This window comes from Zophobas morio, unplaced genomic scaffold (assembly GCF_036711695.1).
Source record: "Zophobas morio isolate AGI-343-1 ecotype UQ-CSIRO unplaced genomic scaffold, CSIRO_AGI_Zmor_V1 ptg000031l, whole genome shotgun sequence".
Taxonomy (NCBI): Eukaryota; Metazoa; Arthropoda; class Insecta; order Coleoptera; family Tenebrionidae; genus Zophobas; species Zophobas morio.
In genome coordinates, this window is record NW_026972136.1 from 4,639,189 (window position 1) to 4,654,305 (window position 15,117).

The 15,117-nt window shown below is 32.0% G+C and overlaps 1 protein-coding gene across 1 annotated transcript; it reads right to left on the reverse strand.

The window, feature by feature from the left end:
• Nucleotides 1-285: 285 nt before the first annotated feature.
• LOC135139318 (exosome complex exonuclease RRP44) lies at nucleotides 286-14,034 on the reverse strand. Its single transcript, XM_064069514.1, has 9 exons — nucleotides 13,848-14,034; nucleotides 13,636-13,800; nucleotides 13,423-13,580; nucleotides 12,553-13,369; nucleotides 7,660-7,806; nucleotides 7,109-7,605; nucleotides 6,804-7,047; nucleotides 784-1,173; nucleotides 286-733 (listed from the first exon to the last, which is right to left on the reverse strand). Exons 1-9 carry the CDS (start codon nucleotides 13,899-13,901, stop codon nucleotides 350-352), a joined length of 2,856 nt encoding a protein of 951 aa, XP_063925584.1. The 5' UTR covers nucleotides 13,902-14,034; the 3' UTR covers nucleotides 286-349.
• Between the last annotated feature and the right edge of the window lie 1,083 nt (nucleotides 14,035-15,117).

Consider the following 15,117-nt stretch of genomic DNA (forward strand, 5'->3'; position numbering starts at 1 on the left):
ACAAGAAAAAAAAGCAAAAAAGCGGACCAAAAAAAAGAAATGAAAAACATAATAAGGGGGCGACATTTACCTTCTCGATAAGCGCGAGCCGAAAGAATTTATTTCCGTGGCCAGTTGCAACTGCTACATTTATAGAATAGTCTTCGACGATTCCAACAAACTGGCGGTTTGTGGCGACTTGAATAAGGTTTTAGTTTTTAAATGCGAAGACGAGATTCTTAACAATGCCTACTGTAATGATAAGCATTGCGGGATTGTGAGGGGCTTGGCCTGGTATAACGAAACTTTATACTCTTGTGGCTTTGACAAACAAGTCGTCAAACATTTATTATAAAAACATTCGTACAAATTAGTGTTTTTTCTTCTTCCTTTTCTTTTTGTCGGGTTCCGGCGATTTTCGCTTTTTGTCGTTGTCGTCGGTTTGGTCAATCCCGGGCACGCTGAAGTTGTCAACGACGGGTTTTACGAGCTGGAGGACGAATTTTTCGTGCTGGATGTTGTTGGAGTCGAGGGTTAGGCGCACGACGACGGGGTCGAAGGCGTGTAAAACCACGTCTCCGGCTTTCTGGGTTTGGTCCTCTTCATTGTATTCAAAAATGTTTGAAGTCTCCCCTTTCCTGGCTAAAAACAAAGTGCACTCGAGTCCGTACCGAGGTATCAAGATTTGTAAGGCATTTTTTCGAACGTATAAAACGTAGCCTTCTTCATCTTGTAACTTTCCTTTGAAAAATAACTAAAAAAATATCAATTAATAGTTGCAAAATTTGTAAATGAAAATAATACGTGTGTATTGAAGGCTATGGACGCTCTTCCTGCATACTGCGCCATTCGGTTCCTATAGTTTAAATTTTGGCACAAATCTGTTGTTTTCTTTTTGTCTAATAAATCCGGGTAGGTGGCGTCTGAGCCACAAATTACAGCCAGTAGTCTGTGTACTATAATATCCGCGTATCTTCGAATGGGTGACGTAAAATGGGTGTACAATGGTACAGCTAGCCCATAATGGTAGTAATCCTCCTTCTGGAAGGCCCCACTAGCGAAATAAACCGCTTGTAACATGCAACGAGTGGCTAAAATCCTGAACATCGTGTTCAAATAGGGATTGTCTTTTTTGATGGCTTCGTCGAGCGATTTTGCTAGGTTTTTTCCCGAGTCGACTTTAATTTCAAATCCCTGTAACAAAAAAAAAAAATGATGATGATCCCTATGAGCTGGACTGTTAAAGTACAGGTAAAATTTGGGATGACGTTATCACACAATTTTGATTTTTTTTCTACAAGTGGAGGAAAACGTTATTTTTTTTAATCTAAATAACGTTTACCATTGTCAAAGTTGGAGATGACGTCATGTCATTACTGGTGGGGATGAGCAGACAAATTTTGGTTAGTGTTTGACCATCTACGCGGTGTTCCTAACGTACGTACAAAATTTGACAACACGGTGTGGTAGTTTCGGAGATCATTTGTCGAATAAATTTGTCCTTTCTTCAATTTTACGAGTTTGCTATTTTCACTATTAGTTTTTCGATTTTTATTTAGTAATTTTACGTTTTTATAAATTATACATTTTATCTTAATTTTTGGCGTTTTAATTTTTTGACTTTTAATTTGTCGATTTTTAATTTTTTCATTTTCTCGATTTTTAAATTTTCAATTTCTCCATTTAAATTTTTAGATTTTTAAATAACAATAATTTATGGAAAATGTTCATTACATAAATCAAACTAAACGAAATAATTAAATGTAAATGAAAGTTAATGAAATTAAATTAACTTTTCCATTTTTAAATATTTTAAATTTTCTCGATTAATTCTTTTTTTGATTTTCCCATTTCTCGATTTCTCGACTTTTGAATGTTTCGATTTTTCAGTTTTTCAATTTCTCGATTCTTCACAATTTTTCGATTTCTAAATTATCTGATGATTCAGTGTTATGATTTTTCATTTTTTAAATTAGATTTTTCAGTATTCAATTTTTGACGTTGCTAAATTTTCAAGTTTTGGATTTCACAATTTCTCGATTTTCAGGTTTTTCATGTTTTCAATTTCTCAATTTTCAGTTTTTCAATTATCTACTCAATTTTTCGATACTTCAGTACTGGAATTTTTCAAATTTTCGATTTTTCAATTTTTCGTTCCTCCAATTTTATGATTTTTCAATTTTTACATTTTTCGATTTTCTGTTTCTCGAATTTCAATTCTTAAACATGTTTCATTGTTGCAATTTTTCAAGTTTCCGATTTTTGAATTATTTTTCGATTTTTACTTTTTTCAATTCAAATTATTCGATTTTTCAATTTTTTGATATTTTGATTTTTCGTTGTTTTCATTTTTGGGATTTTTCGTCTCTCACTTTGTAATTTTTAAGTTTGTCAATTTTTCTATATTCAATTTTTCGATTTTTCAATTCTTAAACATTTCAATCTTTCATTGTTGCAATTTTTATTTTCGATTTTTCCGATTTTGAAAATTATTTCTCGAATTCTAGTTTCTCGTTGTTTTCATTTTGCGATTTTTCGTCTCTCAAATTTCAATTTTTCGTTTCTTCAATGTTACGATTTTGAACATTTGACATTTTTCAATTAAAATGTATATTTTTGAACTGGTTTTGATTTTTTCGTCTCTCAAATGTTAAATTTTAGATTTTTCAATTATTATTATTAGATTTTTACATTTTTCAACTTTTCGATTTTTTCAATTTTTCGTTTCTTCAATTTTACGATTTGCAATTTTCTGGTTTTTCAAATGTGTATTAGATTTTTTAATTTTTCAGTTTTTCGATGTTTCAGTATAACAATTTTTAAGTTTTACAATTTTTCTATATTTAATTTTTCGATTTTCCAGTTCTTCATTTTTTCGATTTTTCGATTTTCAGTTTATTTCAATTTGATATTGTTTTCGATTTTGAGATTTTCGTCTCAATTTTTAATTTTGCGGTTTTTCAATTTTTGATTTTCAACATTTCTTAACTTAAACTTGTCAATGTGTCATTGTTACAATTTTTCTATTTTAAAATTTTTCTATTTTTCAATTTTTAGTGATTTTATATTTCCTTATTTTCAATTTTGATTGTTCGTCTCTCAAATATTCATTTTTAGATTTTTCAATTATTGCATTTTTACATGTTTCAATTTTTCTCAAAGCTCAATTCTTAAACTCATGTTTCATTGTTGAAATTTTTCTATTTTTAGATATTTTAGTTTTTCGTTGTTTTCAATTTTGCGATGTTTCGTCTCCGAATTTTTTTCAATTTTTTTATACTCAATTTCTCAAATTCTTAAACTTTTCGATGTTTCGTTGTTGCAATTTTTCGATTTTTTTCAATTATTATGTATATTTTTGAGATATTTTTGGATTTTTCAATGTTCAGTGATTTTAATTTTTGGTTTTTTCAATTTTTCGATTTTGCGTTTTTAGATTTTTCAATTATTAGATTTTTACATTTTTCGAATTTCAATTCTTACACTTGTTTCATTGTTGGAATTTTTCGATTTCCGATTTTTGAATTACTTTTCGATTTTTCTTTCTCCAATTGAAATTATTTGATTTTTCAATTGTTTGATATTTTGTTTTTTGTTGTTTTCAATTTTCCGATTTTTGGTCTCTCACTTTGTAATTTTTAAGTTTTTCAATTTTTCTTTATTCAAATTTTCGAGTTCTCAATTCATTTTTTCGATTTTTTGCGATTTTTGAACTATTTTTCGATTTTTTAATTATTTTTCGTTTTCAATTTTAATTTTTCGTCTCTCAAATTTTAATTATTAGATTTTTTACATTTTTAAATTTTTCGATTTTCTGTTTCGCAAAATTCAATTCTTAAACTTTTACATGTTTCCTTGTTCCAATTTTTCGATTTTTTCAATCATTATGTATATTTTTGAAATATTTTTGGATTTTTCAATGTTTAGTGATTTTAAGTATCGGTTTTTGAATTTTTCGATTTTGCAATTTTTAGATTTTTCAATTATTAGATTTTTACATTTCAATCAATCCATAAATACTTTATTGGTTTTAAAAACTTACAAATACAGTTTTACACAATATTTTTTTACATTTTTCGATGTTTCATTGTTGCAATATTTCAATTTTCCGATTTTTGAATTATTTTTCGATTTTTACTTCCTGGAATTTATTTCATTTTTCAATATTTTGGTATTTTGATTTTTCGTTGTTTTCAATTTTGCGATTTTTTCTTCTGTCACTTTGTAAATTTTAAGTTTTTGAGTTTTTCGATTTTTCAATTCTAATTTTTAGATATTGTAATTTTTCGTTTCAATTTTACAATTTTGCAACTTTTAGATTTGTAAATTATTATGTATATTTTTGAACTATTTTTGATTTTTCAATTTTTAGTGAGTTTTATTTTTCCTTGTTTTCAATTTTGATTTTTCGTTTCTCAAATTTTAATTTTTAGATTTTTCAATGGTTAGATTTTTACATTTTTCAATTTTCCATTTCTCAAAATTAAATTCTTCAACTTTTCGATGTTTCCTCAAATTATTATTATTTTTTATTTTTAGATATTTTACTTTTTCGTTGACTTCAATTTTGCGATGTTTCGTCTACCTAATTTTTAATTATTAACTTTTTCAATTTTCCAATACTCAATTTCTCAAATTCTTAAACTTTTCGATGTTTCGTTGTTGCAATTTTTTATTTTTTCAATTATTGTGTATATTTTTGGATTTGTCAATGTTCAGTGATTTTAATTTTTCGTTTTTACAATTTTTCGTTCTTTCAATTTTATGATTTTGCAATTTTAGATGTTTCAATTATTAGATTTTTGTTTCTCGAATATCAATTCTTAAACATGTTTCATTGTTGCAATTTTTCAATTTTCCGATTTTTGAATTATTTTTCGATTTTTACTTCCTGGAATTTATTTCATTTTTCAATATTTTGGTATTTTGATTTTTCGTTGTTTTCAATTTTGCGATTTTTTCTTCTGTCACTTTGTAAATTTTAAGTTTTTGAGTTTTTCGATTTTTCAATTCTAATTTTTAGATATTTTAATTTTTCGTTTCAATTTTACAATTTTGCAACTTTTAGATTTGTAAATTATTATGTATATTTTTGAACTATTTTTGATTTTTCAATTTTTAGTGAGTTTTATTTTTCCTTGTTTTCAATTTTGATTTTTCGTTTCTCAAATTTTAATTTTTAGATTTTTCAATGGTTAGATTTTTACATTTTTCAATTTTCCATTTCTCAAAATTAAATTCTTCAACTTTTCGATGTTTTCTCAAATTATTATTATTTTTTATTTTTAGATATTTTAATTTTTCGTTGACTTCAATTTTGCGATGTTTCGTCTACCTAATTTTTAATTATTAACTTTTTCAATTTTCCAATACTCAATTTCTCAAATTCTTAAACTTTTCGATGTTTCGTTGTTGCAATTTTTTATTTTTTCAATTATTGTGTATATTTTTGGATTTGTCAATGTTCAGTGATTTTAATTTTTCGTTTTTACAATTTTTCGTTCTTTCAATTTTATGATTTTGCAATTTTAGATGTTTCAATTATTAGATTTTTGTTTCTCGAATATCAATTCTTAAACATGTTTCATTGTTGCAATTTTTCAATTTTCTGATTTTTCCGATTTTTATTTTCTCAAATTATTCTATTTTTCAATTTTGCAATTGTTCGTCCGTCACTTTGTAATTTTTAAGTTTTTCAGTTTTTCGATTTTTCAATTCTTTATTTTTTCGATTTTTTCCCGATTTTTGAACTATTTTTCGATTATTCAATTTTAGTTTATTCAATTTGTCATTATTTTCGATTTTGCGATTTTCGTTTAAATTTTTAATTTTGCGGTTTTTCAATTTGTCGATTTTCAATTTCTCTAAATCAATTCTTAAACTTTTCGATGTTTCATTGTTACAAGGTTTCCATTTTTGAGTTTTTCGATTTTTAAATTATTGTTCGAATTAAAATTTTCCGATTTTTCAATTTTTAGTGACTTTTATTTTTCCTTGTTTTCAATTTTGATTTTCCGTGCCTCAAATTTTAACTTTTAGATTTTTCAGTGATTAGATTTTACATTTTTCGATCTTCTATTTCTTAAAATTCACTTCTTACACTTGTCAATGTTTTATTCTTGCAATTTTTGAAATTTTCGATCTTTCAATTTTGCGATGTTTCGTCGATAAATTTTTAAGTATTAACTTTTTCAATTTTTCAATTCCTCAAATTCTTAAACTTTTCGATCTTTTGTTGTTGCAATTTTTCGATTTTTTCAATTACATATTATGTATATTTTTTAAATATTTTTGGATTTTTCAATGTTTAGTAATTTTAATTTTCCGTTCTTTCAATTTTATGATTTCGCAATTTTTAGATTTTTCAATTATTAGATTTTTACATTTTTCGATTTTCTGTTTCTCGAATTTCAATTCTTAACATATTTCATTGTTGTAATTTTTCCATTTTCCGATTTTTGAATTATTTTTCAATTTTTAATTTTCTTAGTAATAATGCCGAAATGTGTTACTTTATAAAATTTAAATAACAGGTATTCGTCAAAATTGTAAGATGACGTCATCAGTTTTTAGGGGGCTCGTAATTAAAGATTTACCATGTCTCCGACAACCTTAAAACGTCTGCAAGGTTTCAGAACATTCGGTTTTGAAATTTCATAGTTAAATTGTACAATTTTGGGAGTAAAAACTCTAGAGGTCATAAAACATCGAAAAAACATTGAAGGATCCAGTCGCCCGATGGACTCGATTGCAATACTTCCTTAGCTTACGCTCATGAAGTAAAAATAATAATAACAAGAGTGATAGGAAAAAATGGATCTTACAAGATGTCTTCCAGCCTTTACTAGAGGGTCGAAATTCAAACTAGGAGGAACTGGATGCCTTCTTAACATAGCACAATCTGGAAACACTTCTAGGATCTTTTCAGCCACACTTATGTTTGCTTGTAACATAAATTCTTCAATCATTGAATTAGTTTCAAAGAGTTTTTTCACTTCAACGTCTAAGGGTTCCATTGTTTCTGAATCCATTTGAATTTTGACTTCTGGTGAAGCTAAGACTAATGCTCTATGGGAGAAAAGAACAATAATAATAAAAAAAAATAGAGTATTATATGTAAGTGACTTACCCATTGGCTAATCTGCGCTGCTTCATAATCTTAGCCAACTTATTCAAATTCCTCAGCGACTCAGCCACCGAATCCTGCTTAGTTTTATCGTCAATAATCAACTGTGCCTCCTCATAAGTCATTGCTTTTCTCGATTTAATTATACTTTTGTGAAACCGCACGTTCAAAATATTCGCGTTGTGGTCCATCTCCCAAATACACGAAAACGCGAACCTTTCTTCGCCCCCTCTCAGCGAACACAGATTCGAACTGAGAAGTTCCGGAACCATGTCGATGCGGTTGTTCACTAGGTACACCGTGGTGGCTCTGGAGGCGGCTTCCCGATCCAGTGGTGTCCCGGGTCGAATGAAGTGGGAGACGTCGGCGATGTGGACGCCCACTTCTAGTTTTTCCGGGTCGATGGGGCGGCAGTGGAGGGCGTCGTCGATGTCGGTGCAGCCTGGGGGGTCCACGGAGCAGATGTCTAGGTGGCGCAAGTCCACTCGTTTGGTGACGTCCTTTAAAATAAGTGGGTTAGAAGAAGAGGGTGTAGATTAGAGTATGAGGTTTACGTCGTCGGTGATGATCCAGGGCATTTTCGGGAGGCAGGCGAGGACTTCTTCCGAGAATTGGCTGTGGGGGACGTCGTGTTCGAGTAAAATTACTTCGTTTTCGGTGGATTGGTCGCCGATTTTGCCCAAAGCTCTGACGAAATGACCCTGGAAAAAATCCTTACTTTTGATTCTGAAGTGGCGTTTGAAATGAGAATACGAAAAATGCGACAAAAACCGAAAAATGGCTAGAAAAGCGTGGTAGAAAAAAGAAAACTACGCACGGATTCATAAACCACAAGGGCAGGAGTATTTTATTTTATAAATTGTAAATAATCACTAATGTAAATTTTGGAGATAATGTCATCCTATTGTTGGTGGGGATGCTTAGAAAAAATTTGGTTAGCGTGTTACCATCTACATCACATTTCTAATGCATATATAAAATTTGACTACAGTCGGTCAAGTAGTTTCGGAGATTATCTCTAACAAAAATCTGGAAAGACGGCACACAGATAGACGGACGGATGGAAACGGGAGACATATTTTTTCGTACTTTAGGAACCAAAAAAAAGCCAAAAAAGTGACCAAAAACACCAAAACCAGAAGAAAAAAGTGGTTAAAAAACAACATAACAAAGGGGTGAACAATGTCATTAAAAACCAAAAAAAAAAAAAAAAATGGGAGACCTATTTCTTCGTCTTCTAGGGGTCATGAAAGATCGAGAAAACATAAAAGTAGAGAGTCGGCCGACGGACTCGATTACAATACTTCCTTTGCTTACGCTCGGGAAGTAAAAAAACCAAAAAATCAAAAAAAGGCATCGAAAAACCAAACCAAAAAAAAAAGTAAGAAAAGAAGCCAAAAGAAAACAACGAAAGCTCAAAAAAAAACAGTAAAAAACACGACATAAAGGGGAGCACAAAAAAAGCGACAAAAATGTAACTTAAAAAGAGAGTAAAAAAATTACAAAACACCAAAAAACGACGAGAAAAAAAGACGGAAAAAATTATGACAAAAAAAGGCGATTAAAAAATAACAAAAAATATTACAAGAAAAAAAGGAACTGAAAAACAAAATAACAAAAAAAGACAGCAAAGATGTCGGAAAAAAGGCAACAAGGAAAAGCGAAAGAAAAGAAAAGGAACCAAGAAAAAATGCGACTAAAAAAACACAAGAAACAACACCAAAAAACAAGGGGATCTATAAAAATGGCGACAAAAAAATCAACAAAAAAAGGGACCTGAGAAAAGAGTGAAAAAAATGCAACAAAAAAAAATTGGGGGACAAAGAGGAAAAAAAATCGGGACAAAGAAAAACAACAAAAAAGACGAGATGTCCGCAAAAAAACGGACCAAAAAATTTGACAAGAACGAAGGCACCAAAAGATGGGAAAAATACATAAAAAAGCTATTAAAGAAACGATTAAAAACACAATATTTTATGAGAAAAAGCCATAAAAATGCAAAAAACGCGATAAAAACGAAAATAAACGAGACCACAAAAAATGTGACAAAATAAAAGAGGCCACAAAAAAGTGAACAAAAAACGGCAGAGGAAATAGAGGAATGAAAACGCAAACAAAAAACGACGAAAAAAAAGATTAAAAAAAAGGGAACTTTAAGCTGACAAAAAAGGCGAGAAGTCCACAAGAATGCGACTAAAGTACAACAATATAACAATGAAAAACGAATAACAAAGATGGCAAAAATCACACGAAAAAAGATAAAAAAGGACGACTAAAAATCACAGTAACAAAAAACGCCAAAAAAACAGGCAACAAAAAGAACACAAAAAAGCAAAAAAAAGCGAGACAAAGATAGAAAACTAAAAAAAGGCTATAAGTCAAAGCGACCAAAAAAACTAAAAAAAAAAGACAAAAAAATAAAAATAGGGTAAAAAAAGTCATAAAAATGTTACTAGAAGGAGGCAACCTACAAATCTACAAATATACACGACAAAAAAAAGGAAAAAGCCATATAAAAAGGACCAAAAATTTAGGCAAAAAAAATGAAAACAATGACAATTTAAAAAAAAAGGGAAAAAAAACGAAAACGCAATATTTTTAGCAAAAAAGACGACAAAAAAACGAAAAAGGTCAAAAAACAAAACAGAACCACGAAAAAAAGCAACAAAAAAAAAAACGCGCCTGAAGGGAAAGGCGACAAAAAAAAAGAAAAAGGACAAAAAAACGGTAAAGGAAATAGAGAGTAGAAAACGGAAACAAAAAACGACGAAAAAAAAGTTCAAAAAAGGGAGAAGTCTACAGCAAAAAATATAAGAAGGAAAAAAAAAAGACAACAAAAATGGCAAACGATAAAAAAGGACGACAAAAAACCATAGTAACAAAAAAGGAGGAGAAAAAAACCAAAAAACGAGACAAAAATATACATAGGAAACCACAAAAACTCTATAAGAAAAAAAGACAATAAGAGGTGACCAAAAAATGTGATTAAAAAAAGGAAGTAAAAAATGAGCGATTAAAAAAGCCTACAAAAAAAATCAACAAAAAACTACTATAGAGGAAAAAGAAACTGGGTCAAAAAACGAAAAAAAAGCGACCAAAAAACTTAAAAAAAAGGCGAACAAAGTCCACAAAAATCCAACAAAAAAAGAACGAAAAATTAAAAAATGGGGTAAACAAGTCATAAAAATGCTACTAAAAGCAGCGAACCGACAAATTGACAAAAATACCCGACGACATAAAGGGCAAAAAGCCATATAAAAAGGTTAAAAAAATTAGGCAAAAACAGACGATTAAAAAGGAAGACCAAAAACACAACATTTTTATGGTAAAAGTCATAAAAACGAAAAAAAAAGGCGATAAAAAACGAAAAAAGACCAAAAACAAAACAAAATCACGAAAAGAAAACAACAAAAAAATCGACAGAAGGAAAAAGAGGCGACTAAAAAAAAAAGAGAAACAAAAAAAAAGACAAAAAAAAAACGGTGAAGGAAATAGAGGACAGAAAACGGAAACAAAAAAGAACGAAAAAAAAAGTCAAAAAAACGGAACTTTGAGTTCACAAAAAAGGCGAGAAGTTCACAAGAATGCGACTAAAAAACAACGATAATTACAGCAAGGAAAAAATGACAACAAAAATGGGAAAAATCAAACGAAAAACAATAAAAAGGACGACTTGAAAACAGCAACAAAAAACGACAAAAACGCAAAAAAAGACAATCATTTTATGTCACTTTTTTAAAGGCGAAAAAAAAAGGCAACAAAAAAGGCACAAAAAAACAATAAAAGGTGACCAAAAAATGCGATCAAAAAAAGGGGAGTCAAAAAATGAGCCCACAAAAAAATCAACAAAAATCCTATAAAGTAAAAAAAAAACGGAAAACAAGGTGACCAAAAAAACTAAAAAAAAACGAATAAAGTCCACAAAAATGCAACAAAAAAAGGACGACTAAAAAACGCAAAAAAGGACTAAAAATCGACAGAAGGAAAAAGAATCACAAAAGAGGTAACTAAAAAAAAAAAGAGAAACAAAAAAAACGGTGAAGGACATAGATGACAGAAAAACGGAAACAAAAAAGAACGAAAAAAAAAATCAAAAAAAGGGAACTTTGACCTCACAAAAAAGGCGAGAAGTCCACAAGAATGCGACTAAAAAACAACGATAATTACAACAAGGAAAAAGGACGACTACAAAACAGCAACAAAAAAAACGACAAAAACGCAAAAAAGGAACATAACTTTTTATATCCCTTTTTCAAGAGAGAAAAAAAAGGCAACAAAAAAAAGACGACAAAAAAATGCAAAAAAAAAAACAATAAAAGATGACCAAAAAAATGCGATTGAAAAAGGGGAGTCAAAAATGAGTGATTAAAAAAGCCCACAAAATCAACAAAAAAACTATAAAGGAAAAAAAACCGCGTTTAAAAAAACGGAAAACAAGGCGCCAAAAAAATCTAAAAAAACAAAAATGCGATTAAAAACGCAAAAAGGACAAAAAAAGCCAAAAATTAAAAAATGTGGTAAAAGAGTCATAAAAATGCTACTAAAAGTACGGAACCGACAAATCGACAAAATAAAGGGGGAAAGGCCACATAAAAAGGGCAAAAAATTAGACCAAGAAAAACACAAAAATGCGACAAGAAAACCGAAGAAAGACAACAAAAATAATACTAGAAAAGCCCACAAATATAAAACAAAACAAAAAAAACAAGAAGAACAAAACGCAACAAAATGACGTCTAAAAAAGGCAAAATTTGTATTAGCGTTTACCATTTTGAGATAACCTTAAAACATTTACAAGATATCAAAGCTGTCGATTTTATAGTTTCAAAGTTAAATCGTAAAATGGACGGACTCATAAACCATAAACAGAAGCATGTTATTTTATAAAATTTCAATAGAATTGACTCCATAAAATTTTGAAACAACGTTACAAATTATTGATGAGGATGATCAGACAAATTTTGGTCTACATGATATTTCAAAAATATACCTAAATTTTCATAGCAGAGGACTAACGACAGAAACAGAAATGGGGTACCTACTTTTTCACATTCTAGAGAATATAAAACTTCGAAAAAAGCCTAAATTATCCATTTATGAAATGGACCCTATTACATACAATACTTCCCTAGTGCACGCTTGAGAAGTAAAAAAGTAAAATGAGATTCCCAATTTCAACCCTCCCTTACAAAAGCAAAAAAAAAAATGGTTTTCAAAAAAGAAAAAATAGAAAGTATGGAATAACTTTGTCTACAAGGTGACTCTTAATTATAATTTTAAGTCAGATCAAAAAAGCGTCGTCCAATGACAATATTGGGCAGCCTTCTGGAAAAAAAAAAATAAAAGTATGCAACCAACATTACACGCCAGACAAGATCTCGCTCGTACAAACAAAATTTTATCTTCGTTCACATCATGTTATCCCCTACGGATTATGCAACACTTACGTGCGGGTACCGCGAATGCTTGGGCCACGAATCAATCGTCACAATCAGCTTCTGCGTCCTCAAAAACTCCGCCTGCCTCGTCTCCACCCTAATCTTCGGAATACTCTTATCCGCCGGCACAAACAACTGATAAACCCCATCAATACCCCCCTGCAAAATCCCGCAATACTGCCGCCACTTCCTCCGAATAATCCCCACGACGCGCCCCGTAGGCTTCGCTCCCCTCTTCTTCTTCGTCTCCCTCTTCAACTCATTCTCCTTACTTATAACATCGTCGACATTCTCGTCCTCCACCCCCTCATCTTCCAGCACGATCTCGCTAGGACAGACCCAGTCGTCCTCCCTGAACAGCTCCAGGGCGACCGTGTCGCCATCTACCGCACGATTGAGACCAGCGCGACCTTGCACGATAATCTGGTCTTCGTACGAGTCAACACTGACGAAGCCCTCCAGGAAATTGTCGCGGGAGGCCCGAAACGTGCCCTGCAACAATCGCCCTTCGCGGATGCCGGTTAGAAGCTCCACGTTGGTCAAGTGGTTGGGGAAAACGTCTTTAGCGGCGTCTTTTGCGTGGTAGTCTTTCCTGGAGAGTTTGTCAGTGAGGGAGGAGTTGTTATTTAGGTTAGTTATGTAGTCTGAAACGGAAAGGGATTGGATGTTTTCTTGGAGGGCTTTGGCACGATTGGCGGAGTCATCTGTTAAAAAAATGAAGCGGCATTTGGGGGCGTGGTTGATGTACCAGGAGCAAGCGGCACGAATGCATCTGTCATTATAATCGTTAACAAGCTCAGCTTCTTTTTGTTGTAAGTAGGTGCCCCTACAATTAAAAATTAGTTATGACTTGTGAGAATTTGTTACAAATAAAATTACTTGTGGTGGTCATTAATGAATACGTAAAAATGCCGACTGGGGTTGTCTATTATGTTGTACAAACGTTTATACATTGGTAGGCTTCGGTGCTTGACTTCTTTTAAAACTGTGTGTAAAATTATAACATTGCCAAGGATTGACTCTTCTAGGATATCCATCTACAACCAAATTTAATTTTTTCACTGTGTTCAACTGTGTTATTGTTAGTTTTACCTGATCTAGGATCACATTAGTATCTAGTATGAGGTAATGGTTAAATTCAAACAAGGCGCATTTATTTTCATGGTCTGGTGACAAAAAAGACTCCACTGGTAAGCAGCTTTCACACTCTTGGAGACCGCAGGCGATGTCGTCACGTATGTAGTGCTCCCTTACGTGCTAAAAACGAAAAAATAAGACCGCGGGAAGCCCCCTTACGTACTAACCTTCAAATAATTGCCGACTTTGTTCTTTTTAATAAAAGACTTTGTGGTAAACATTTTGTGGTTTTGTTGCTGCTGCACTGATGTTAACGTTCCAAATTTGTTTATTCAGCTTTTAATTTGATAAACATGCTGCTAACATTTTGGAGGTTATGTTGTGTGGGGAATTTCTTGGGTTAGGGTTGCATGACAGTTGACATAAGTCGCATGAGGAGAAGAAAGTTTCGGGGTTAGAGTAGGCCACAGAAACATTTTTCGCATGTGATTAAAACTGCCAATGTCACAAATGCAAACTTATCTGAAATAAAATTGGAATAAATACTTTATCCTTTAAAACTTACTTAAGGCCTGTTTTTCGATATCAGACATTGAATTTTTTTTATTAAGATACAAATGTGATATTGTTATTTAACTTTCCAGAGAGCGTCTGGATTCTGGATTCTTAATTTATGGGGGCTGACCGTGGCCAGCCGGCACTTAGGCCTCGCCTTTGGGCCCATTGTACCTTCCCCAAGTCCATATCAGGGTGTTTTCCCGCTCCTCTACTCGTCAAGCCACCCAACTGCTTGAATGTACTTGAGTAATGCAGAGGGTGGAAACTCCCTGATATTTGCCATACTAGGCCAGATGTCCCCTAGTATGGATTCCCTGTAGGAGGCTAGGGCTGGACACTCACGAAGAATGTGCTCAGCTGTTTCCTCTTCTTCATTGCATCCACGACAGATTGGGTCTGTTACCACCCCTATCGTATATAGATGTTTGTTAAACTGGTAATGCTAATGTCCCGTAAGGAATCCTACCAGTTTACGCAGTTTGTCCCTTGAAAGTGAGAGATAAAATTTCGTCAACTTACGGTCTGGTGTCGCCATACAAGCTCTACTATGCCGACAGCTGCTCAACTTCACCCATATCTGCTCATGGCGTCTCTGGGTATATTGCTTCACGAGTTCGTTCGAGAGGGCGACCGAAGGCGTGATTGCCGGTTCGGGTCCCCAGAAGGGCATACGCGCGGCTCGCTTCGCCACCTCATCTGCCCTCTCGTTTCCTTTGTTGCCACTGTGTCCTTTGATCCAACAAAGTTCCACACTATTCCTCTGCGTTACATACTTTAGCGTTTGTCTGCACTCCCAAACCAGCCCGGATCGAACCATACAGCTGTCCAGGGCTAGTAGTGCAGACTTGCTGTCAGTATGTATGCATATTGATTTGTTGCCGATTTCACGTTCAGCAATGATTCTAGCTCCCAGCATTATTCCCATCAGTTCTGTTTGTA